The sequence below is a fragment of the Cyprinus carpio genome, chromosome A13 (genome assembly GCF_018340385.1).
Source record: "Cyprinus carpio isolate SPL01 chromosome A13, ASM1834038v1, whole genome shotgun sequence".
Classification (NCBI taxonomy): Eukaryota; Metazoa; Chordata; class Actinopteri; order Cypriniformes; family Cyprinidae; genus Cyprinus; species Cyprinus carpio.
The window spans coordinates 16,757,814-16,782,069 of record NC_056584.1 but is presented as its reverse complement, the minus strand read 5'-3'; the positions used below and the strand labels follow the sequence as shown (position 1 = coordinate 16,782,069).

Below are 24,256 nucleotides of genomic sequence, written 5' to 3'. Positions count from 1 at the left end.
CAAGTCGCGTCTGGTGCGGACGCACAGTGACTCCGGTCATAGAGCCACTGCCTGTGCACTCAAACTTACCACAACCTTGCCGGAAGCAACTGTTACAGCTGACACACCATTGTCTATGACTGACCGTGTCTGCGATTTAAAAATACGTCTGTGCACATTTATAGCAGAACATGATTCGTCATTCAGAATTTCACAGCCACTGGTCACCCTGTGTAGAAAACTGGCAGAAGACAGAAAAGCGTTAACTAACCTGTCGGTTTCAAATCAACATGCGAGTTACATGAACACTCATGGCATTGCACTACAGTTCAAAAAATGTTTGTCTGAGAAGCTAAAAAAATGCATGTTCTCACTCAATGTTGATAAAGCAACAACCTTGAATATAGATAAAATACTCAATGTGCTTGTTCGCTTTTTTGATAATGAAAGCAACAGAGTAATAACACAACATCTGGCAAGCAGAAAAGTCAACATTGCCAGTTCCCCAAACCTTATGCTGGAACTTAAAGATGTCATGCAGACTTATGGTCTTGAGTGGAGACAAGTTACCAGCATCCTCCTTGACAACTATGCAGTCATGAGAGGAAAAAAGTCTGGCCTTGAAACTCAAGCAAGGAAGGAGAACCCATACCTCCTTGCCGTATCTGGAGACACAGTGCACATAGTTTCCAATGCTGCCAAGGCCCTCATGATAATGGCCTTGATTTCACTTCTAATCTTCAGTTTAGCAGTTCAGTTCTTTAGCACTTTGAGCACTTGTTATTTAAGCACTTGTTATTGTTTAGAAGAAAACACTTTATTTGACAGTACTTTTAAATAAATTGTGCAAAGCATAATCATTGAAGAGAGTCATGTCTGTCTCAGTTTACCAGTTTTTTATGCACTTTAAGCTCTTGTTACTGTATTTTTGTTATTATCGTCAATATTTGAAGTAAGTCTGTCTGTGCAGTTTCTCTCCAAAGCCCCACCTCAAGCTTTTTTTGCCAGCTGAAAAAAAAAATTGAAAATGACCAGCTGGTGACACTTGAGAATGCTTTGGTGGCACAGCCTTTTTCCAGCTGAGACGCTTTGGTTAATATGATTTGGAATATCCATGGCAGTAACTTATTACTAATATCTTATTTTGCACACTAACACGAACACTTACTGTTGTTGTAGATTATCTGGCTGTTTGGTGAAAGAAGAAGGTTGTGCTGCTCTGGTATCAGCTCTGAGTTCAAACCATTCACACCTGAGGGAGCTGGATCTCAGCTACAATCAACCAGGAGATTCAGGAGAGAAAGTGCTCTCTGATACACTCAAACATCTGGACAAACTCAAGTAAGCTGAGCAAAAACAATCATCCTGTGTGCTTTGTATGTGTGAGAGGTTTTTCATTTCAGTCTTTTATTGTTGTTGTCAGGAGATGCTTTGTTTCTCACAAAGACAGTCCGAAAGACTGTACAGTCTTGTTTTGCTCCATCCACTTAATGCATACAACAAATAATGTTCATAAATATAACAGTTATCATTCAGAGCAAATGAACAGATTACAATGTAAAATTAGCATTATTGTGTAGGCTACATAAATATATAAATGCCTTGATGTTATAATGGACAGTCATTGCAGGTATCAGATTTAAACTACCTATTTGCTCGTGCATGAGCAGCTCGCGTTCTGTCTTTGTGCTTGCCAATTCCACCGTGTAAATAGCAAATCCGCCATGGCACGAGCACAACTACCTCTTAAAGGGGATGGGAGATGACACTTTGATTGGTTTATTGCATGTTACACCCAAAAAACACCCATTACTCATTAAGAGAATAGGGACAACCCGTTTAGACCATGCCCCCAGGCACGCCAACAGTTTACCCGTCAGTAAACTAGCAAAAGTGGATTTGGACACACCCTGAGTGCACCTGCGCTGTGCGCTTTAGACCATGCGCTTAGATCATTAAAATAGGGCCCATTGTGTTTTCCTCAGTACATAACTGACACGTCACAGGTATATTTTTCATCTGTAAATGTTATGCAAATATATCCATTTTGCTGTCAGGAGTGTGCAAGGCTTACGTGAGTGAACTAGCGCTGCTGTGCACATGTGCTAAACAGATGGAACGCAATAGAATAATAGCGCAATAATTCTGAATAAAATATTTGTTGTTGGACATTAGGGGTGGAAAAAATTGATGCATCAATTAGGTGATTTCAAATATGAAATTTAATCGTAAGCTTAGTAAACAGTTTTAGAGAATTTGATGTTTCCCCATTCAAAGAGATAGGAGTTGCACTTGCATACCCAAGAGGTGTTTCAAAGATGGCCACCGAGTGACATGACTTGTCTTAAAAGGACTTTGTTTTAATGCACTTGTGTCTCAAAATGGTTTTATGATGCAAAATTAATGTAAACACAGCCAGTTATTAGGGTTGCTACCCGTCCCTTAAAATACGAAATCGTCCCGTATTTAAAGGTAAAATTATGCGTCCCATATCAAAACAATATGGGATGCGATTTGTCCCGTATTTTACAAAGGCCAACACATATTTAAATAAACAAATAAGTATTTTGCACTGTTTATAATACTAATAGCAATTATAATGAAATAAATTTCATAAGAAGTAGATTATTCACTTTCATTATTATACTTTGATTCACTTTCATTATTAGAGAAGCTCATTTGCGTGTGATTTTGGCGTCTTTGTTTCCATAGCAATGGAGTCTCCAGAACACGCGCCGTTAAAGCACTTTAACACGAGAGCAGCATGCGGTAAACAAACCAGCGCAGTTTAAAACATCTAAGAGCTCACATCTGCCCTCTGAACACAAGACTCTCCAGATGTAGGGCTGAATGGGAAAGATGTCAGTGTGTCTGTCCAGTAACTAATGATGAACACGCAGTTTGCAGAGAGGCATTTCAGTTGTTCACGGTGGACTGTCTGACTTAAAGGGACAGTTTACCCAAAAAATAAAATTTTGTCATCGTTTACACACACACTCACAAATTATTCTAAACCTGTAATAATTTCTTTCTTCTGTTTAACATTAAAGAAAATACTTTGAATAATGTGGGTAACCAGACAGTTTCTGGTCCCAAGTGAATTTTATTTATTTATTTTTATTCTTTTTTTTTTTTACCTTACTATGGATGTTACAACCATTAGCTGTTTTGTTGAGACATGTTCTTCTTTTGTGTTCAACAGAAGAAAGAACTTTATGCAGGTTTAGAACAACCTGGGTAAATTATGACTAATTTCATTTTTGTGTGAACCATATCATAAAAGTGACGGACACATCCGTGCTTCTAAAGTTATAGGCCTATTTTATTAACATTTGGATAGTCTGTTAATATAATATTCCATACATTATCAGAGCTTGGTAGACATAATAATTATATTTTTAGACATGATTAGACAGATAAATTAATATATTATAATTAATGTTAGTTAGTTATGTTTTGAAGTTATATTAGCCTAAAATTCTTAACATACAACTGTTTTAATAATTTTTTTCAATTTGTAATTAATTAAAGTACTAAGTTACTTATATTAGGATATGTAAATGTAAGGATTTTAAGATTCTCAAGTCAGTAAAACTGATTAATTAATGAGGGGGAAAAAGTAGATCAAGAATCATTCTGGAATCGGATCAGATCGTAAGGTGACTAAAGATTCCCACCCCTACTGGACATTAAGGGCCCTATTTTAACGATCTAAACGCAAAGTGTAAAGCGCACAGCGCAGGTGCAGTCAGGGCATGTCCAAATCCACTTTTGCTATTTTAACGACGGGTAAACGGTTGGCGCGCCCGGGCGCATGGTCTTAACAGGTTGTCCCTATTCTCTAAATAAGTAATGGGTGTTTTTTGGGCGTAACGTGCAGTAAACCAATCAAAGTCTCATCTCCCATTCCCTTTAAGAGCCAGTTGTGCTCGTGCCATGACGGATTTGCTATTCACACGGCAGAATTTGGAGAGCGCAAAGACAGAATGTGTCTCCGAGATGAAACGGAGCTGCTCGTGTGCGAGCAAATAGATAGCCTAATTCTGATACACGCGATGACTATCCATTATGACATGTAGGCATTTTTATATTTAATTAACCTACAAAAAATTCTTATGCATTGATATCCTTTAATTTTTAATATTTGGCATGTTTGTGTGCTGCTGTATGTCCCTGTGTTTAATAAGCAGTGTGTACGTGCGTTGTGGACCCGCCTATAGCTACTAACACACTCTTTAAATAACAAAGAAAAAACATTGCGCCAGACTTTAGACCAGGTTTGAGTTGGTCTATGGCGCAGTCTATTTTCAGCTCCTTAAAATAGCAATGCGCCTGAACACACCTCTTTTTTAGACCGGCACGCCCATGGGCGCACGAATGGGCGCAAATGCATTTGCTAATTAAACGACGTGGCACTGGATGGGAAAATGTGAATGGCACCTCAACTATTATTAATCACAGTCTTTCCACACACCTTGCCTCTCATTGCTCCGTTTAAATCAAATATCCCTAAGTGTGATGCATGTAGAATTTTAATCCTACATATAAGTGTATTTTTAAGATAAAAGTAACTGTAAATCAAATGAAAGCTAGCTAATACAGCCCTACTAGCTCAAATGAGTTAATGTGTTTTAGTAATTTTAAAACATCTATATTGTAATGTTTAAAATTTATACTAATAACCTTTACTTTTAATTTTGTGTTTTTAATGCTTTAAAGAGCAGTTTTATATTGTAATGTTTCGATGTTCTACTAATAACCATAAAGTACAGCTCTCATAAAACCAGAGAGAAAGGCTGCATGACTAGAAACTGCTGATCAACTAAATGCGCAAGTAGCAGCATGTTAAAATGATTTCAAATATTTTAAAATAAAGTCATTAAATCTTGGGCACAATACATACAGTCGGTTTTAGCCTATATTTTTATTTATTTGATTTAAGTTTTTTAAGATACTTTTATTTTTGGAATGATAAAGTCAAATAATTGTATGTGAGAGAGTCAGTGCTGTAATATCAATGCATTCCTATTGGTCAGTGTTAGAGGAGCTCAGTTTAGCCTGACAGTTAGCCTGCCCTGGAACAGGTTAGTTTCCCAGCATAAGTTGCCAGAGTGACTGAGCTTGACCTATGGTAATTTTGCTTTATGAAGTCAAATCAAGTGAAAATATGTCAGACTAACTGTTTTCTAAAACAGCCCCCAGGATGATCTGTTGATCTGAATATTTTGTTGATTGTCACCATTGTTGAGATATAATGCAATTCTTTATGTCTGTTTGTCTAAATGACACAGTACTTCAAAACTGTTTATGCACAATATGTTTTTGAAATTGTCCAGAACTGTAACATTTGCATCTAAAACAAAAATAAATAATAATAATAAAAAAATAAATAAGATGGGGCCTGAAAATGTGTGAAATACTAACGAGTCTGTCTCCCCCATTTACATATAGTTCATTTAACAGCATAAATATCTGATCATTGTGTAAAGTGAATTATAATTTCGTTTGTGCATTTGATGTTGTTGTTATTATTATGGGTTTAATTGTAAAATAATAATAATAATAATAATAATAATAATAATAATAATCACTATTTAACAAGAAAAATAAGTTTTATTAAATGAACTATGATTTAAAAGCTGTTTTTCTTTTGGGGCCTGAAATTTCAAGTTTACTATTTTTTTGGAGACATTTGGTCCTCACAATGTAGGTTAAACAGCCACACATATGCACACACGCAATCTCTGTGTGCCATACAACCTAAATGATGCCTAAACTACTGGCAGAAAATTATATCTCTGTATTTTGGGTTTGTTGATAACGATATTTAAACAATATTTTGCTGAATGTGTTTTTGTTGAAACTTTTACTGGTCTTGTGTTGGAACTTTTACTGGTTAAGGCCTGTCATGCAAACAAATTAATACAGGAAACGATAGACTTTATTGTCAGACTGAGTCTGAAATTTGTCAAGGTATATGACACTAAATGTGCCAGTAGGTGGCGGCAAGTGCCTGTTTAAAAAAATCACTGAATCATTCAATTAAAAAATTTTGTTCAAAACAGCAGATTCAATTATAAATGAAGCAGGTGGTGTCTTCATGGATGTTTCTCAAACGGAAGGCTTCATCCTACCGAGGCTGCGTCCTTCCTAGTTCAGTCTTTCAGAGTCTTGTAGGCTAGAGTCCTCCTCGCCATTAAACGCTAGAATGAGACAGTCTAGTAAGTGCATGTGGCTACGTCACATATGTTCCCGCCCTCACCGTCACGGCATGAAAATACTAATAAAACTTAGTTTTGGGAAAATACTTTGTGTTACAAATCATTATATTATTTGTCTTTCTATTAATGCAATACAGTAAATCACAGCTGTCTACAGTCTCCCGGAGGCTTTTTGGCAGTTTAGCGTTTAGTGAATAATTTATACCAAAACAAAAACTAACATCTATGCTTTCATGTCTGAAAACATTATTTTTGTCTTACATTTCATAATAATTTCAGACAAGCTCAGCATTGAATAATTTTTGTCAGTTTGTTTTCATGAAATGGAATGGGTACAAAGGATTGTGGGTGATTGAAGGTCGCGGAGGATACATGCCATGCATCCTTTAAACTCAGCTGAATGCAAGAAAGCATTGCTTCCTTTGTGATATTATTTAACTATATCATATCTTATAAAAAAAAAAACATTATAAATAGAATTTTTTTTCTTTCGTAACTTAAATTATTGGAACATTCCACCTGCATTCTAATAGTCTTTATCAGTGAATGCTTTTGGACTCTTATAGCTGGTGCTGTTTTTTTGCATAGTCAGTGCCATACTTGATAATGTCATCTCTCAGTATACAGTAGATTATATAAATTTTGATATCCCAATGAGTTCACACCTCAATCAATCCATTAGATGGTGGTAATGCACAATTATTATTATTATTATTATTATTATTATTATTATTATTATTAATCTTTTTGATTTTTATTTATTTATTTATTACATTTTCATTTTATATTTTTTACATTTTTTATTTTATCTATTTTTTCACGACAGAGTGTGTTGACCTTCCCAAGCTTTATTGGGAATTCGAGCTTTATGCTCTGCGTATCTTCTAAGAAGTACTTCATTTGTTGTATCTGTTTGTAACAGTTCCATTTACTCAGAGTTGAGTTCCAGTACTATTTTTAGTTTGTGTTTCTCTTGTTTTTCTTTGAATGTTTGGGGGCTACGTGACTTAAACAAACAAAAAGTTTTATTTACCAAAATGGACCCTTAAGGTACAAATATGTACCTTTTGAAAAGGTACAGCCCAAGGTACAACTTTAAGTGTAGTAAGTTACCTATTAAACTGTCAAATTTTCATAAACAAGCCCTAGAATCCTGGAAGATTGCTTTTAAACATAATTTCTCCCCGCACCTGTATTCTTTGGAACAATGAAAATATTTTGTCTGGTAACAAATCACTTTTTTTCATTGAATGGGTGAATCAAAATATCTTTTTTGTTTCTGATTTGTTCAGTTCTGATGGGGACCTTCTTTCCTTTCCTGACTTTGTGTCTGTGAAAGGTGCAACAATCTCACTAAGAGATTTTTATAAGGTGACTAAAAGTATTCCTGTCAGTTTAAAAACTTTGTTTTAAAGCACATTTATGTTATGGCTGTGTAAACAAATATTTTCCTACACTCGTTTAATGGTGTTTATGTATTAGATAAAAAATGCAATAACTTTATTAGAAATGCCCTTTCTTCAACTCCAGGATGCCCCTCTAAAGCACAATCTAAATGCAGGATCTGTTATCCGAACTCTGAATTAAAAAACTTATGGACCTTTTCTCACAGACTATTAATCCCAAGTAAAATTAAAGAACTCCATTTCAAAATTGCTCATAGATACTACCCTTGTAATTTATTTTTGAGCAGATTTTCTGAGAATATATCCTCAATGTGTTCATTTTGTAATTCTGATGAAGAATCTATTCTACATCTGTTTTATCATTGCCCATTCTCCAGATCTTTTTGTTAATTTTGTTAATTTTGTTAATCATGTTAATTTTTTCTTGCTGTAACAAAATGATAGAAATAACAGAATCTATTATTTTTTTGTCAGATTTTCATTCCAAGGACATTACTCTGGAACATATTGATTTATTGCTTTGTCTTCTGGGTAAATTTCACCTTCATAAAGCCAGAGCCATCCATTGCAAACCTAACTTTAGAATGTTTTCATCTGATATAAAGTCCCTTTTGACTTCCTTTAAGAATATGTCAAATCCTTTGAACTCAAAGGCTTCAAAAACTTTTAACATTCTTAAGTCTATCTTTAAAAGTAAGCCATCTTTAAAATATCTTTTCTTTCCTTTGATTTTTTTTTGTATTTATTTTTAATTTATCTTTGATATATCTTGTAAATTTGTGTAGCTTGTATAACTTCATGTGATGCCTCCTGTTACTTCAAACCTATTGTCATTCTTTCAAAAAAGGAGGAGAGCAAATACTAGAGAGATGCAAACACAGGATTACTCCATCAACAGAATCATGCAGATGATATTACAAGATTATAAGACACTGTGAAGTGCAAGTTGTGAAAAATATTCTTTGAATTGCGTCCTTGTAATCCTCACATATCTAGATCGGACGCAAGCGCTGTTTATTTTCAACTTTTTGATCATTTCCTTAATTTTTATTGAAAATAAATGCCTTTCCGGTGCGATATGAGATTTGAAAAGGGAGAAAAAAAGTTTGGCAAAAGATGGGTTCGAAGTCCGGTCAATCGCACAAAAAGCTCTACGCCACTGAAACTGATGTTTAACAAGCGTCTTTTTTCAGTGTTGACTTTCCCAAACACATGTTGGTGGGCGGAGTTTGCGTAAATAGTCTCTGCCATCAAGGTGGGCTATTTGCACTTAGTGTACATAGACACTGTTAAAATTATCATAACACATTTGATTTAAACTGACAAAAAAAAAAAACGGAGAGAGAGACAGTGAATCACCAGTGACAACATGACAAACATAAGACCAACGATCATTATTATTCAACTATAATTAAGTAGATGAGACTACACTGTTAAATTTGTCATTTGGCAATTAGTGAAAACAGTTCACTTTTCACTTCACTGGTGTTACTCATAAGGAAGATGACACCAGTGACAGTAACACCAGTGACAATTTTCATGAAAAATGCATTTTACAAAATGTCTGTTGTAGGGTATCAAACACATGTTGTCAGTCATGGTGTACTCACTCAATTAAGTAGTTTAATCCATTCGTATTCTAGTTTTTACAATTCCCATTACAATAAAGTAGGTCACACCAGTGAGTTCAACTAAAAGCTTCGTATGAAATCATGAGATGAATGAGAACATTTCTGATAACTGAAGAGAGACAGTGGACTTAGCATGGGCCTTTCTTCATAGATCTTCAGGAAACAGGAAGAAGGAAGTCAAGTGATGTCATCAGTGTGATTTTTATTCCAAAATAAAAGATCTTTGTTAAACGGTAACACCAACTTCAGGGGACCACTACTTTCATTATATTTTATAATATTTATTTGGCATTTTGTTTTTTATGTCATTTACATCATATATTTTGTAGTTATGAATACATTATTGTATTTTAAATGGTAGAAAATCCTATTTTTGACCTCAAAATAATGCACTTTACCTCTGTATAAATGTCTGTCGATTTAGTTTTGCCTTGAATTCAATACAATAAAAAAAAAAAAAAAACATATTGCCAAAATTAATGCCCAAAAAAATTTTAATTTTCAAAAAAAAAAATTTTTACATCTTAAAATACAAAGAAAATTTTATCCCTAAAGTGTTTTTCAAGTGTAATATTTCTGTAAAGGCTAGGGACAGAAAAATTGACCTTTCCATCGAATGACCCGAATCCAGGTCAGAAGCGGTGCGAATGCTTGTGTGTCAGAAATAGAGCGGGACATCAGTTTACTGCTGGAGATGTGTTGTCAAACCTTGCCGCGTCACCGATTATAATGAGTTCTGTTGTCTAGAGTCTCATCCGGTGAAAACACGGGAGGATAAAATTAGCAAAGAGCTCCGGATGGCATCAGTGAAACTCCATTTTATTTGCTTTACTTTGCTGCGGATTCATTTTCAAACAGGACAGGCTTTTCAGAGAGACTGAAAGTAAAGGATGATGCAGCGCTGACAACACAGAAGTGTGAATAAACCTGCTTTTACCTCTGCTGCATCTGCTCCAGACCGTGTGATAAACACTGAGCATGTATGTGTTTTTAACCCAGATGTGTTGTTGTTAGAGTACGTCACAGCAGTGTCCATGTTATTTTAATAAGGAAACTGTCAGCCAATCACAGCAGTGGGTTTGAGTTGAGTCTTGAATGAGCCCCGCCTATAAAAACAGAGCGCTCTGCAGAGGCTCGAAAACAGCATAGAAAATAGACCATTACTTCTAAATTATGATGATTTTGATATAAAATCACACTAACATTATAAGTGAACCACAGAGAACATTATAAAATAATAAAAAATGCAGTTCATGACCCCTTTAATGACAAATAACAGTAATTCACATTTTTATGAAGAAAAATTACTGTATTTTATAGTTTTTTTTTGTTTGTTTTGTTTTTTAATTACATACAAATGTAAATACAACAAATTAAACTGTTAGAAGATAAAATGTTCAAATGACTGTCAGCAATAGCAAAAACAATAACCAAAGTAAAATCTCTTTATTTAAATTAGCTGAAAACACTGTTATTTTACAGGGATTTGCTGAATTATTACGATCAAACGCTTTAAAATAATAATGAATAATAATGTTCAAATAAAACACCACGACTGGCAGCAACAGATAGATCTCTAGATCTCAGCATCTTCTCTTCTTACAATCCAGTCTGACTTTACTTCTTCAAAAACAGAACTTCTCATTGAGAATAAACCGAGGTTTAGATGTTGAAGTTTTATTGAAAATAATCAAGTTTGAAGTCACTGTTGTGGAGAGAAGCGTTTGCTTTAGTTGGGTTTCTAAAGCTTGTTTATTAGAGTAAAGATCACAAGAGAAAAAAATCTCAACCTTGTGTTAATTTGTGTGTGTGTCTGTGTGTGTGTGTGTGTGTATGTGTGCGCGAACGTGTGTGTGTGTGTGTGTTTTCTAGTGTGGATCATGGAGGAGAGTTCAGGATCAGAGCAGGACCTCACAAATGTAAGTCCACAAACAGTCACACAGTGTTGAGTGTTTTATGTTCAGTTGTTGTAATGTGTGTGTTGTAATGTGTGTGTTGTAATGTGTGTGTTGTAATGTGTGTGTTGTGTTCAGACGCCTGTGATCTCACACTGGATCCAAACACAGCACACAGATACCTCGTTCTGTCTGAGGAGAACAGAAAGGTGACGCATGTGTCTGAGTCACAGTCATATCCTGGTCATCCAGACAGATTTAATGTGTGGGATCAGGTTCTGTGTGAAGAGACTCTGACTGGACGCTGTTACTGGGAGACTGAGTGGAGTGGAGATGATGTTCATATATCAGTGGTTTATAAAGGTATCAAGAGGAAAGGATGGAGTGATGACTGTGTGTTTGGATGGAATGAAAACTCCTGGAGTCTGAGCTGCTCTGATCACAGATTCACTGTCTGGCACAATAAAAACTCCACTGTTATATCTGCTGCTCCAGGCTCCTGTAAGAGAGCAGGAGTGTATCTGGACGAGTCGAGCGGCATTCTGTCCTTCTACAGCGTCTCTGACACAAACACACTCACACACTTACACACACTCACACACACATTCACCAAACCACTACACGCTGGATTTAGATTTCATAATTACAACTCTTCAGTGTCTCTGTGTCACATTAAACACACACACACTGACTGACACACATCTCTGTCTGTAACAAACACACACACACACACACACACACACACACACACACACACACTGACACACACACTTACACAGACAGACTGACTGACACACACACTTACACACACTCACAGCAACGCATTCACTCAACCACTACACGCTGGATTTAGATTTGATAATTACAACTCTTCAGTGTCTCTGTGCCACATTAAACACACACACACACACACACACACACACACACACAACTGACTGACACATACACACACACACACACACTGATAGACAAACACTCGCACACATACACACTCACACACACCTGACTGACACACACACACACACACACCTGACTGACACACACACACACCTGACTGACACACACACACACACACACCTGACTGACACACACACACACCTGACTGACACACACAAACACACACACACCTGACTGACACACACACACACCTGACTGACACACACAAACACACATTATTGGTGTGTAATCGTGTGAAAGTGTGTGTTTTCATCTGAACCCGGAGAGAGAATCTCAGTCTTCAGGAAGTTGAATATCAGACACAAGACAGTTTCCTGTTTCAGAGCGTCAGGATGAAGATGTTTCTCAGTCAGAGACACTTTCTGTGTTTCTGTCCTCCAACAAACAAACACTGATGTTTGTGTAAAACCATTATATGTGTCATATTTACACGATTGTGTCATGTTTCTCAGGCCGTATTTCAGGAGATCATGATATTTTAGTCTTATAGAATTCAGACTAAAATTACATTCAAAATTACTCATTTTATTCATTAAAATTAATTAAGCTCTTCATTTCTGGGTCACACTTGCTTCTTGAAATATTAATCTCTTTTTTTCAGGAAAATCACTGTAATATACTTTTGTTCAATAATATTTTTTGATTATTATTTAAAATTTGGAGAAGATTTTATGATATTATTCAATATTTATTCAAGTTTTTGTGGTATTTTATTCATTAAAATTAATTAAACTCTTCATTTCTGGGTCACACTTCCTTCTTGAAATATTAATCTCTTTTTTTTCAGGAAAATCATTGAATAAAATACTGATACTGATTTTCAAATTCATTAACTTTTTTTAAGCATTTTAATAAAATCTAACTTCTATCTAACTACTTGTTAACTATGTGTGTGTGTTTGGACACCTCAGTCTCAAAAATTATTGCGGGAAAGTGGTAATTAGGGCCAGATGTTAAAGCTCCTTAAGAAAGCGTGAAGAACCAAATCAGCTTGAGGTAAATACATACAGGATTTAGTTTAATAATACCTTTTTAATAACAAAATGGTTTCCAGTGTAGCCTGTTAGCTATCCCACAGTCCATAGCAACAGTAACTGTATAATTTAGTAAGAAAAAATTAAAACAAAAGAGGATGGGGTTCAATTTTTATTTTATTTATGTAGCAATGGTCATTTTAACCTCTGTGCAGTGTTCAGGATATTTCAGGACCCCAAATTAAATTTGTTAAAAAAAAAAAAAAAAAAAGTGTTCCCTTCATTTAAATGTGTTTTCCAGTAAATGGCTACCACTAAAGTATGGCACGTTCTTCATATAACCATGTATGAAAGCAAGAAATGTACATATACTTTAACGTTAACTACATATTTATTTTGTATAAGCATTTCATATAAACATGTAATACTTTTTTTTTTTTTTTTTTTTTTTTTTTTTTTAAATTAAGACAAAAAAAAGAAAGTTTAAACAAATTCCATACCAAGTGTATAGTAAAAACATGAAAGGAAGTGATGTTACAATTCATGATTGTCTAGATACTGGCGTTTTTAATTTCACATCTTAAAGCACTCTCTATTTTTATCATTTCAGATATCAGTATTCGACATTTTAGGATTTAAATATCAAAACATTATGCATTTGTTTTTGCAGGTTAAATGCATTTATATCTTGCATTAAACCGTATGTGTAGATCTGTCTGGGGTCTCTAGAGGGAGATGTGTAGAGCAGAGCTTCCCAAACTTTTCCATTCCACGACCCACCTAGACAAGTATAATCTATTTCACGACCCACCAAAATATTTGAGATAAAAAAAAATTTTTACATTACTTTAAGCCTAATCTTAATTAAAAGTTTGATATGACAGAAATTAAAGAGCAGGTCATATGGTATTTTAAAGTGTCCTAATATTGTGTTGGAGTGCCCTACATCAGGTTTAAATGCATCTAAGGTCAGAAAACATTGTAATTTTCTCAGAATATACATTTAATATTAGAGTCACTTGCCAATGATTAGGAAATGATTTGTTTCAAGCAAGTTTGCAGCAAGCCCCTCCCTTCCTCAAGCCTACTCTGCTCTGATTGGTCAGCTGACCAAACCTGTTGTGATTGGTACAGAGATGAGTCCTTGAGCCAGTTAGCCAGCGCTACCATTGACAAAGCACCTTTACATAAAAACAATAATATAGTCAATCCGTTCTTATAATGACATAAAATACAAAAAACACTTATGCAAGCGATTCGTGCCCACAGCTAAAGTTTAGCTGCTAAACTGTGAACACTAGGTGGATACGTTAGCCGAGTGCTAACGTGACTAACTGATTAAACAATACAGTTTGTAAACCAAAATATGTCTACTGTAATGTTTGAAGAACGACAGACACAAAAGACGCTTGGTCTTAACTTTTAATCAGAACGCAGAACAGTTGTATCACAGGAGCACCAGCCGAAATCACTCATCTCTCCCGCATTAACCCTGTAACTGCCAGTGCAGCACAATAAACAGCAGTTTCACAATTATTATAAAGTCTGTGTGCTACACTACATTCTTTATTATTAAACAAAGTAATTAGAACAACGTCAGTCTACAATAATCTACACATTCTTAGGTTCACTGCGAATTTTTAGAACTACTTCAGTAAGACAGAAATATTGTGCTTTACCTGGAAACCTAAAGCTGCACTAAGTATAAATCACATATTGACAAAAAAAAAATATATTTTGAGCACTCAATTGAAAATGTACACCTAACGTATCAATCGTACTACTTACAGGTCGTGGTTCAGAGAGCTTGTTAGTCCAAATTAAGAAGATTAGAAGCCAACGAAGATAAAACCCCAGATTAGAGAAGCAGTCCTTGATAAAATGACATGCACACAACAAAAGGCTCGAATTGTATTTCTGTGGTATCCTTGAACACCGCGTCTTCTCAACATCATGTAAACGCACTAATAGCAAAAGTGTTTGTGGGCAGATCAGACTCTGTTCGTATTTCGCGGGCAGGCGGGGATTATGCAAAATGTGTACCCAGTGACGTACACCGGTAACAGGCAAAAGAGTCGAAAATATAACGACTCGTTACGGCGATTCAGAACCGACCCTCTCTTTTGAGAGACAATATCTTTATTTATCATGCACTGTTTTGATTAACAACTTTGCAGATTGTTTTCATTTAAGGATAGCTACGTTATAAACTGCAAAATAGAGATTTTTCAAAAACCCATCTGACCTGCTCTTTAAGTATTTAAGAAAAATAACCATTTTATTTTAGTGTACAAATATTTAAGTTTGAAATTCTTTGTTTACAGATGTTAAAATATGAAATGTCCATAAAAACGTGAAACAGGCTCACTCCAGTGAACTGTAATCTGCGGGCGTGTTGTTAAACTCATCGCGGGGTTCAGCGCAGAAAATGCATTCATGGTCCTTCCGTGTGTGTGTGTGTAAGGGAGAGCGGTGCACAATCCAACACTTTTTTAGGAAAGCATAAGAAGTAAAGCAGAACTAACTAAAACAGTTTGGAGATTAAAATAATTGTCAAATATGTAAAAATAATAAACAGATGTGTCTCATTTTAAATAAACACTAAAAAATCGAACACTTCCGGTGGCTTCACTGCCTGCTGGCAGTTTAGAACGCGATGAGCGATCCAGTCATATATAGATCAGTGGCCTATATATGGAGTTTCTTTTGTGTCTTTTTTATTCAAACAAACATATTGTGTTTGAGAGTAAAACTAATTATTTTGTAATTAAAATATATATATATTGCAAAAAAAAGTATTCTTAAGGCTCAAAAATAAAGAAAATTATAACAAAATCATTTAAATCTCTTAAAAATCTCTTAAAACCTTTATTTTTCCTTGTGCACTTCGAGAACTTTTCATCCCAAACCCACACATTTTGCTCTCTTTTCTGCTGTCTTTTTTGCGGGTCAAAATATTTTGCTTGCGAGGTGAATAGGTTTGCAAGCTTAAAAGTTTTGCAAGTTGAAAAGTTTTGCGAATTGAAAAGTTTTGTTTGCACGTGAAGCTGTAGCTCAGTGGGCGGTCTCTACCAACCAGGATGAAAGGCATTTTTCTATTGGTCACCCTCGATTGAAGTGACAAATAGGCCACGCCCACTACGGTTTCCCGCCGCTGCTGCTGCCACCCAGAAGATAAGAGAAGCGAGAATGGCGAGCAACAGGTCGTTTACTGGGTAAGATAATTAATTTAATATCATAAACGCAGTGACAAGTGAACTGAATGATTCTCTCTTCTTATGCTGTCCCATTTAAATACTTAACGTTGGCTAGACCAGTCTGTAGTTAGTGTTACCGTTGACTAGATTTTATTAACGTTAGCCAACACTAGCAGCCAGAGCCACCATTAGTAACGTTTGCCATGTGGTCGATGTCCAGTGTTACTAGCTGAGCTGACATTCATAATCACATTTGGATTTTCTCAGCATAAAGGTTGAGAGGCACTATTTTCGATGTTCGTAGAGTTGGGCCTAGGTTCTGGGGTAAAAATATAGGCGTCCCGCGTGACGTCACGCCATTTGGAGCAGCCATCTTGGCGGAATAGAAAATGCTAAACCGCCGGCGAAATATTCCTATCATGCCCGAGCGATGCTGTGCAGTTGGATGCGATCAGATACGTGATCATACAAAAGGAATATCTTTATACCGTAAGTGCGATGACATGACGTGAAGCGTTAGCTGACGGCCGCTGCGCTAATAGTGGTGGGGGGAAAAATCGATTCTGTTCAGTATCGAGATATTTTGCGCACGCAATTATATACTGTATCGTAAAGTATTGCAATATTTAGGCTAATTATAAAATGATCTCTTTTACTTTCGAGTTATAGGGCTTTGACAGTGGCAGTTTTTTACCACTGTGGTGGTTGGGGGGTTGTTTTGAAAATTGAAATAAAAAAATGTAGCAGCTAACGTTAGTGTTTGAGTAATTCCATCAAAGAAGCAACACATTAAAGCCTGTAAAGCATTGAAGATGTTCACAGATTTAATGGGACATTTGAAGTGAGTTGAGCAGTCTTATTTTCCTCATTTTTTGTAATGCCTTGAATATTATGGGGGACATGAATCGCAATATATTGCAGAATCGAATCGCAATACTTGTTGTATTGCAATATGTTGTTGACGGATGTATTCAGTCAAAATGTCTGACACGCGGCTAGGGGTCATGTGATTGGGAGATCCCTATAATCTGTATTTACACGACTTTTTATTTATTATTTATTTTTTTATGGCGGGTGCTAGAGTTTCTTGTGTGTTCAGCCAATCAGCGTGCACTAAAGTCACTGGTAGTGTGTGTGTGTGTGTGTAAATTGATCTAGCCACATGGATTGTTTTTTTGTTTTTTTTTTTCATAGTGTATTGCATATAGTTATTGTATGTTTAACATTGAATTTGAGTTTGTTTGTTTTTTACTTAATGGTTAAATTGAAAACCAAACAGGCAGATCACAACCACAGGTAAGTTATTAGCTTATTTCTACAAATTAATCAGATGACAGTTCGTTTTGCTCAGTATTATAATATTAGTGTTTTGCACCTAAACCTTTTTTCCCCAGTATGACCAACGTGCTGTAACTGAAGCAGCACAACATTTAATTTCCTTGGTGGCCAGAGTAATCCCCGAGGAAAATGCAAGGCAGGGTCAGACTCCGAGCCAGATCCAGCAGTCAGGAAGACCTACTGTGGAACATGAAATGGCTAGGTAGATAGCAAGCATATTTAAAAGGGCCAGTTCAGGTGTTTCAAAGAATAGTCAAACATTCCTTTTTTTATAGCGATATAAGTTTGGCATAGGATGCAGCAGCTAAACTTAGTGTTTCTTGCTACTCAAAAATAAACACCGAATACACGCACATTAATAGTTTTACCTGTTCTACAATTTGCAGATCTTTTCCTGGATTTTTTAAAAATGCTGGCAAAAATAAAAGACATCTTGCCAGATGTCACAGGCCAACAGTACCAGCAAAGGCGCATAAATATTTTGATTGTTCTGTGTCTTTGCTGGGCTCTAAATCCGATACAACCCCATCTATATCCGAAGAGCTGGAGCTCATGCAAGCAGGGCTAGGAAAGAGGACCCTGTCCTTAACATCAGATACAACACATGCCGAGGTGAGGAGTCCGATCTTAAGCAAATACATATTCTAATAGCATTATTTGTTGTGTCTGTGTTTTAAGGGTTTTTCTTTAACGTTAATGTAGTTATCAAGTTTGCTGCGGGAAGCATACTCAAAAATGAGTCATTTGGAAGACAGGTGGCTTCTTTTCAAAGCTGCAGGTGTGCTTTTTCACAACTTTTTATCAACATTTGGTGTTAAAATTCATTAATATGAATGTCCATTCAGTACAGAAAACAATGCATTATACTGTAAAGTTATTCTCTATCAGTTGTTGTGTTACTTGCTTATATAGGTGGGAATGGAAGGAGAAGAATATCTGTAATACCATTGGAGGCAGAGGGGTATACAGGATCAGTGATCAAAAGTGCTTCTAGTGGTGGGAAGAACTTGCTGTACGTCGTGCCGTTGCAGGATGAACTTGATATGACACCACTGCCACCAGATGCACCTGAATTTGCCCGAATGCCAAAGGCATCTTGTAAAAAATGCAAGACTCTGATGCCACTTCAGACACTGGCTTTGCATGTTGACCAGTGTGACGGCATGCAAAACTCAGAAAACTCTGAAATTGAGGTAAAACTATGTTGTGTAGGCTTTAGGTTACTATCTTTTAAGAACTGTCCACTGACAATAGAAATTGTCTTTTTCTTTTCTCTTTGCAGGAAGAAGATTTGGTGTTTATAGAGGAGGCAACATCATCTAATGTTATACACCACCTTCAGGAGGGACACATGCAAAAGCTAAATTTTAACATTGGCTATGTTTACATGACGCCTTTTGTTTCAACTGGAACAAAGTCATTCTGATTGATTGAATCCGAACGTAGTTTACATGAGCGATACATAAAGTGATCAGGTTGATGTGTGTTAATATGCTACAAGCTTCAAATTTTGATTATTTAAAATGCGCTCACTGCATGAATATTTAGTGTTTCCTGCTGTTTGCGCATACAATTCTCCTATATTGCTTCTTTTCTTTGTTTTAAAGAGCAGACGTAATATTGATCTATTTCGGGTTCTGATTAGGAGACGATGAGCACATGAACTGTTATGTCGTGCTGCTTATATTTATCAAACATTAAAAACGCCCAAAATAAAGCGTCTGTGGATGAGTATGAAAGATGGACTGATGAAAACAACGAAAAATCTAATTCAATCAGATTACTAATGGATTATTTGGTTGTATGTAAACGTAGCCAATGATCAATTACTTCTAAAAAAAAAAAAAAAAAAAAAAAAATTGGCCCTGCAAACATTTTCCCAATAACCTTAAGAAACTTTCCACCCGGTGCCCAATATGCTTAGGAACCTTTCCAGTTTCTGACTTAGAATTGCATGCCAGCTTTTGTGGAGAAAGGTAATAGTAATAGTGACTCACAATAAAGCTTAAAGGGATACTGCACCGTTTTTTTTATATTAAACTATGTTATTCCCTTAACTAAGACGAGTTGATACATACCTCTCTCGTCTCAGTGCGTGCACTCAATAGCTCTGGCGCGCGGCGACACTTATCTTAGCCCAGTTCATTCATTAGGATCCAAACAGAGATGAAGTTAGAAGCGACCAAACACCTCCACGTTTTCCCTATTTAAATAGTTACACGAGTAGTTACACGACCAAGTATGGTGACACAAAATATAACATGGCGCTTTTCTAAGCGGGTAAAAAGGATAACTATAATGTATGGCGGAATAGCACTTGGGACTCGGGAGCACTTCGACTTGGCGCAGTAAAAAGTCACGCTTGAAAAATCCTCTCCCCCTCTCACTTCTGTCATTAGAACCAACGTGACTTTTTAAATTAAATTAAATTAAAAAATTTAAATTAAATTTAATTTAAATTTAATTTATGCATTTAGCAGATGCTTTTATCCAAAGCGACTTACAGTGCATTCAGGCTATCAATTTTTACCTATCATGTATTCCCGGGGAATCGAACCCCCAACCTTGCGCTTGTTAACGCAATGCTCTACCACTTGAGCTACAGGAGCACTAAGACTTTTACACTAACACAATAAGACTTTTTACTGCGCCAAGTCGAAGTGCTCCCGAGTCCCAAGTGCTATTCCGCCATACATTATAGTTATCCTTTTTACCCGCTTAGAAAAGCGCCATGTTATATTTTGTGTCACCATACTTGGCGGCTTCTCGCACTGGAGACGTACGATTTTAACATGACGTGCGTGCTCTCCTTCACGTCCGCGTTCACAACCCAGCACCGCTGGGTTATGATCAAGACCAATTTTCAACCCAAACTTGGGTTAAAACACCCCAATGTCCTACCTAGCGGTCTCAACCCAGCATAAAGAAATAAAAAACAACCCAGCGTTTTTTAGAGTGTATTTTTCTTTTCTTTATTTGAAGTAACATAATAGTTTTTCTATATACAGACATTTATACAAGTATACAACTCTATATTAGTGCCAAGAACTGTTGTCCATATATAAAACAGTATATATTTCTAGAGTTGCAGGTGAAATATTTGCTGTGAGCATTGCGCAAGGAGGACCGCCACCACGGTTTATGCAAGAGTGGTGTTACGAATACCTTGTTACCGGTAACATCAAAAGGGATGGTGTACATGACACAGAGATATCACCACTAATCAAAATGGTAGGTCTGGTTGACTTCATTTCATTAGATACAAGTTCTCTATCCATAAGGAAATTAGTTTGCTGTTATCATGTTATAAAGCCACTGACAAATTGGTTTTGCTTTAAAAATCAGCAGTGAATCATGCCGTTTAATATTTATTAAAGGTAAAATTTTACTTGTAGATTGAAGATTCATCTGACCTGTCCAACTTCACAAAAGAAATCCTGGACTGTGGCTACACTGGACCGATCAACACTGACCACAAGGAAAGCATATTGAGGTATGTCAGACTCAGCACTGAGAAAAAAGGTTATGGTTCATTTACATAAGTATCAACACTTAACAGAATTACAATGCCTGCTGAGTTGTAATATGGTACATTTTAAAGCAGATGAAATTGAGCATTATAAAACGGTCAGTTCTAGTTTTAGATTCTGATTGGTCAATAGCTGTTTTAGAAGAATCAGAATCAGAAAGAGCTTTATTGCCAAGTATGCTTGCGCATACAAGGAATTTGTTTTAGTGACATAAGCTTCCAGTGCACAGAGACAACAACACACAGTCAAAAAAAATAAAAAATAAAAACCCTTTGCAGATAAATAAGTGTATAAACAATTGTGCTATAAATGATAATGGAATTAGATTGAGTAAGATGCAGGGATGTACTAGGATGAAGGGGTAACAAATAAATATAAGGATATTGCACATTTTTTATTGCATAAGTGGGGAACATTTAACTGTTCATGAGGTAGATTGCCTGGGGGAAGAAACTGTTCTTGTGTCTGACTGTCCTGGTATTTGCGGCTCTGAAGCGCCGGCCAGATGGCAAAAGTTCAAAGATGGGGTAACTTGGGTGTGAGGGATCCAGAGTGATTTTCTGAGCCCTTTTCCTCACTCTGGATGTATACAGTTCTTGAAGGCTGGGCAGGGGAGCACCAATAATCCTTTCAGCAGTCCGAACCGTTCTCTGTAGTCTTCTGATGTCTGATTTTATTCACGATAAAACACTGCTATGACCGCTTCGCCCAACGATTCCATTTTTCTCTGCACAACACCCCTAGCAACCACACATAGCAACTTAAAAACATGTTTGATCTCATTGATATTGTTCCATTGAAGCTAGAGTATTGTGAGAGATCGAGTAAACCTGCATTTACATTAGACATAGCATTTTCCTTCAGGTCAGTCCTATATTCATAATTTAAAAAAAAATCAGTCCACTGTGATATCTTGTCCATTTAACAGTCATGGAGTTTTCTGTGCCTATAGTCATCTGTCAGTTGCGTCTTCCTTCTCTGTGATCACATGTTTGAGTCCTTTCAATATAAAAGTCTTCTCTACTGACTCACTCAATAAGACAATCTTTGCCGCCATCTATTGGTGAAATAATGTATGTAACTTCTGTTGCGGTTTATGATCAGGAACTATTTTTTCCAGCGGAAGGAAGGCTTTAAGTGATTTTACTTCATGATAGTTGCATAGATAAATATTTTTCTGCTTTAATATTTGTATTGTGTGGAAACCGTTTTCTAAAAGCAATAAGGTACGAGAGGCTGTGCTGTATCAGGAATAAGTCACGGCTGAAGGGGTTGCAGGCACTTAACAACGCCCTTATTCACGATACAGCACATCCTCTCGTACCTTATTACTTGCATATCACACTCGCAATTATAGACTTGTTTGATGGGAGCTATGAGTCTTTCTCATAGGTCTTTCTATATATACAGACTCATACATTATAATTGTTCTTTAAACAAAAAGGAATTCATTTAAATTATGTAAATGAATTGTATAATTTGTGTTGTTTTGAATGCCCTGTTTTTAAATTTGAAGCATTTTAATGTTTTATTTTTGTCTTTATTCTTGTTTTGCCAGAGCTCTTGCTCTACATATTACTACAAAATGCATCCCAATGCTGCAACAACTGCGTGTGGGCCTTGAGATATACGATCTAATCAAAGTCATGCAGAAAAAGCCACAGGAGTGTCATGATCTCTTTGTCATAGGATATGATGAAAAAGTATGTAGAAATTCTGTTTTGAGTATTTTAGTTTTTTTTTTTTGTATTGTCACAAATTACAAATGTTAAAATACATTTTTATGCTTTTTCTTTTTGGTGTTAAGGTTGACTCCCATTACATTTTATCCCACCTGGCCCCAGAGATGAGCCCAATTGGTTCGATTAAACAAGTGAAAGAGTCAAAAATCATGGAATTCTTTCAAGATTTCCTACTTGAACTTGAAGGTATGGACTTAAAAAATGTTTTATGTGCTATGTTATTTGATAACCAGGTGTAAATATGCTACTGTAGTTCCCAATGTAAAAGAGTATAAATAAACTAAAACATTAATTCTCATTACATCTCTTTATTTCTTCTGAAGACACACAACCAGAAGACGCAGCAGCAGGAGAAAACTTGTCTGTGCCAAAGATAATGCAGTGGATGACTGGGCAAGCTCACAGGCATCTGCTTGTGTCAGAAAGGGAGAAGTTTAATATAGTGTTTAAATTTGACCATTGCTGTCTTCAGCACATGCCAAACCACACTGTGTGTTACCCAATTGTCAGTGCTTGCACCAATACCATAACATTTCCTGTTGTCCATATGGTAGATTACGAGTCTTTCAAAACACTCATGCAAACTGCTGTTACATATGGGGCAAGCTTTGACAGAGTGTAATGTATATCAAAGCATTCTCTTTAATTGCGTTATTCTTTGTAAAATTTTAAAGGGGTAGTTCATCCAAAGATGTAAATTCTGTCATTGATTACTCAACTTCATGTTTTTTCAAACCTGCAAGACTTAGTTCATCTTCGGAACACAAATGAATATGTTTTTATTGAAATCTGAGAGATTTCTTTCCCTCCATTGACAGCTACACAACTACCACTTTGAACGCTTCAAAAAGTTAATAAAGAGATAAAAACTAATCCATATGAATTTGGAGTAAACTACTCAACTGGGGATATGAAAATTTGGATATTTTGAATATGGATATTTTGCAGTCTTTCTGAAACGTCAAAGTGGTAGTTGTGTTGCTGTCAATGGAGGGACAGAAATATCTCAGACTTCAATAAAAACATTCATTTGTGTTCTGAAGATGAACAAAAGTCTTACAGGTTTGGAACAACAAGAGGGTGAGTAATCAACAACAGAATTAACATTTTTGGGTGAACTAACCCTTTAAATGCATGTAAGGGGAAATAATATAAATTTGTATTTGGTGTACATTTAAAAAAAAAAATCAAATATATCAGCCAATTTCTTGTGGGAGCCACAAACAAGTTCTAATAAAAAAAAAAAGTTTCTTATTGCATAATTTATTTTTGTCGTTTTTTTCTCATTAAGGCAAAATACTTAAATTAAAATCAACTTAATAAATTACATTTAAGACAAACCATTCAGCAGGAGCCCTTTTTTCATACATATACTGTTACGAACTT

The 24,256-nt window shown here is 35.9% G+C and overlaps 3 protein-coding genes across 4 annotated transcripts; all 3 read left to right on the top strand.

Moving 5' to 3' along the window:
• Positions 1–514: 514 nt before the first annotated feature.
• Positions 515–12,088, top strand: LOC109101431 (erythroid membrane-associated protein-like). The gene is made up of 4 exons (XM_042769602.1): positions 515–735; positions 1,159–1,320; positions 11,110–11,156; positions 11,271–12,088. Exons 1-4 carry the CDS (start codon positions 515–517, stop codon positions 11,825–11,827), a joined length of 987 nt encoding a protein of 328 aa, XP_042625536.1. The 3' UTR covers positions 11,828–12,088.
• Positions 12,089–16,759: 4,671 nt separating this feature from the next.
• Positions 16,760–19,024, top strand: LOC109064157. The gene is made up of 5 exons (XM_042769601.1): positions 16,760–17,556; positions 17,985–18,210; positions 18,301–18,376; positions 18,487–18,791; positions 18,881–19,024. Exons 1-5 carry the CDS (start codon positions 17,423–17,425, stop codon positions 19,022–19,024), a joined length of 885 nt encoding a protein of 294 aa, XP_042625535.1. The 5' UTR covers positions 16,760–17,422.
• A 487-nt stretch (positions 19,025–19,511) lies between these two features.
• Positions 19,512–24,129, top strand: LOC109101415. Of its 2 annotated transcripts, XM_042769031.1 has the most exons (6): positions 19,512–19,574; positions 20,682–20,829; positions 20,994–21,091; positions 22,687–22,831; positions 22,936–23,056; positions 23,194–24,129. In XM_042769031.1, exons 2-6 carry the CDS (start codon positions 20,740–20,742, stop codon positions 23,490–23,492), a joined length of 753 nt encoding a protein of 250 aa, XP_042624965.1. In that variant the 5' UTR covers positions 19,512–19,574; positions 20,682–20,739; the 3' UTR covers positions 23,493–24,129. The 2 variants fall into 2 exon arrangements, with proteins under 2 accessions (XP_042624965.1, XP_042624964.1); XM_042769030.1 differs by lacking the exon at positions 19,512–19,574 and having other exon boundaries at positions 20,562–20,829.
• The last annotated feature ends 127 nt before the right edge of the window (positions 24,130–24,256 follow it).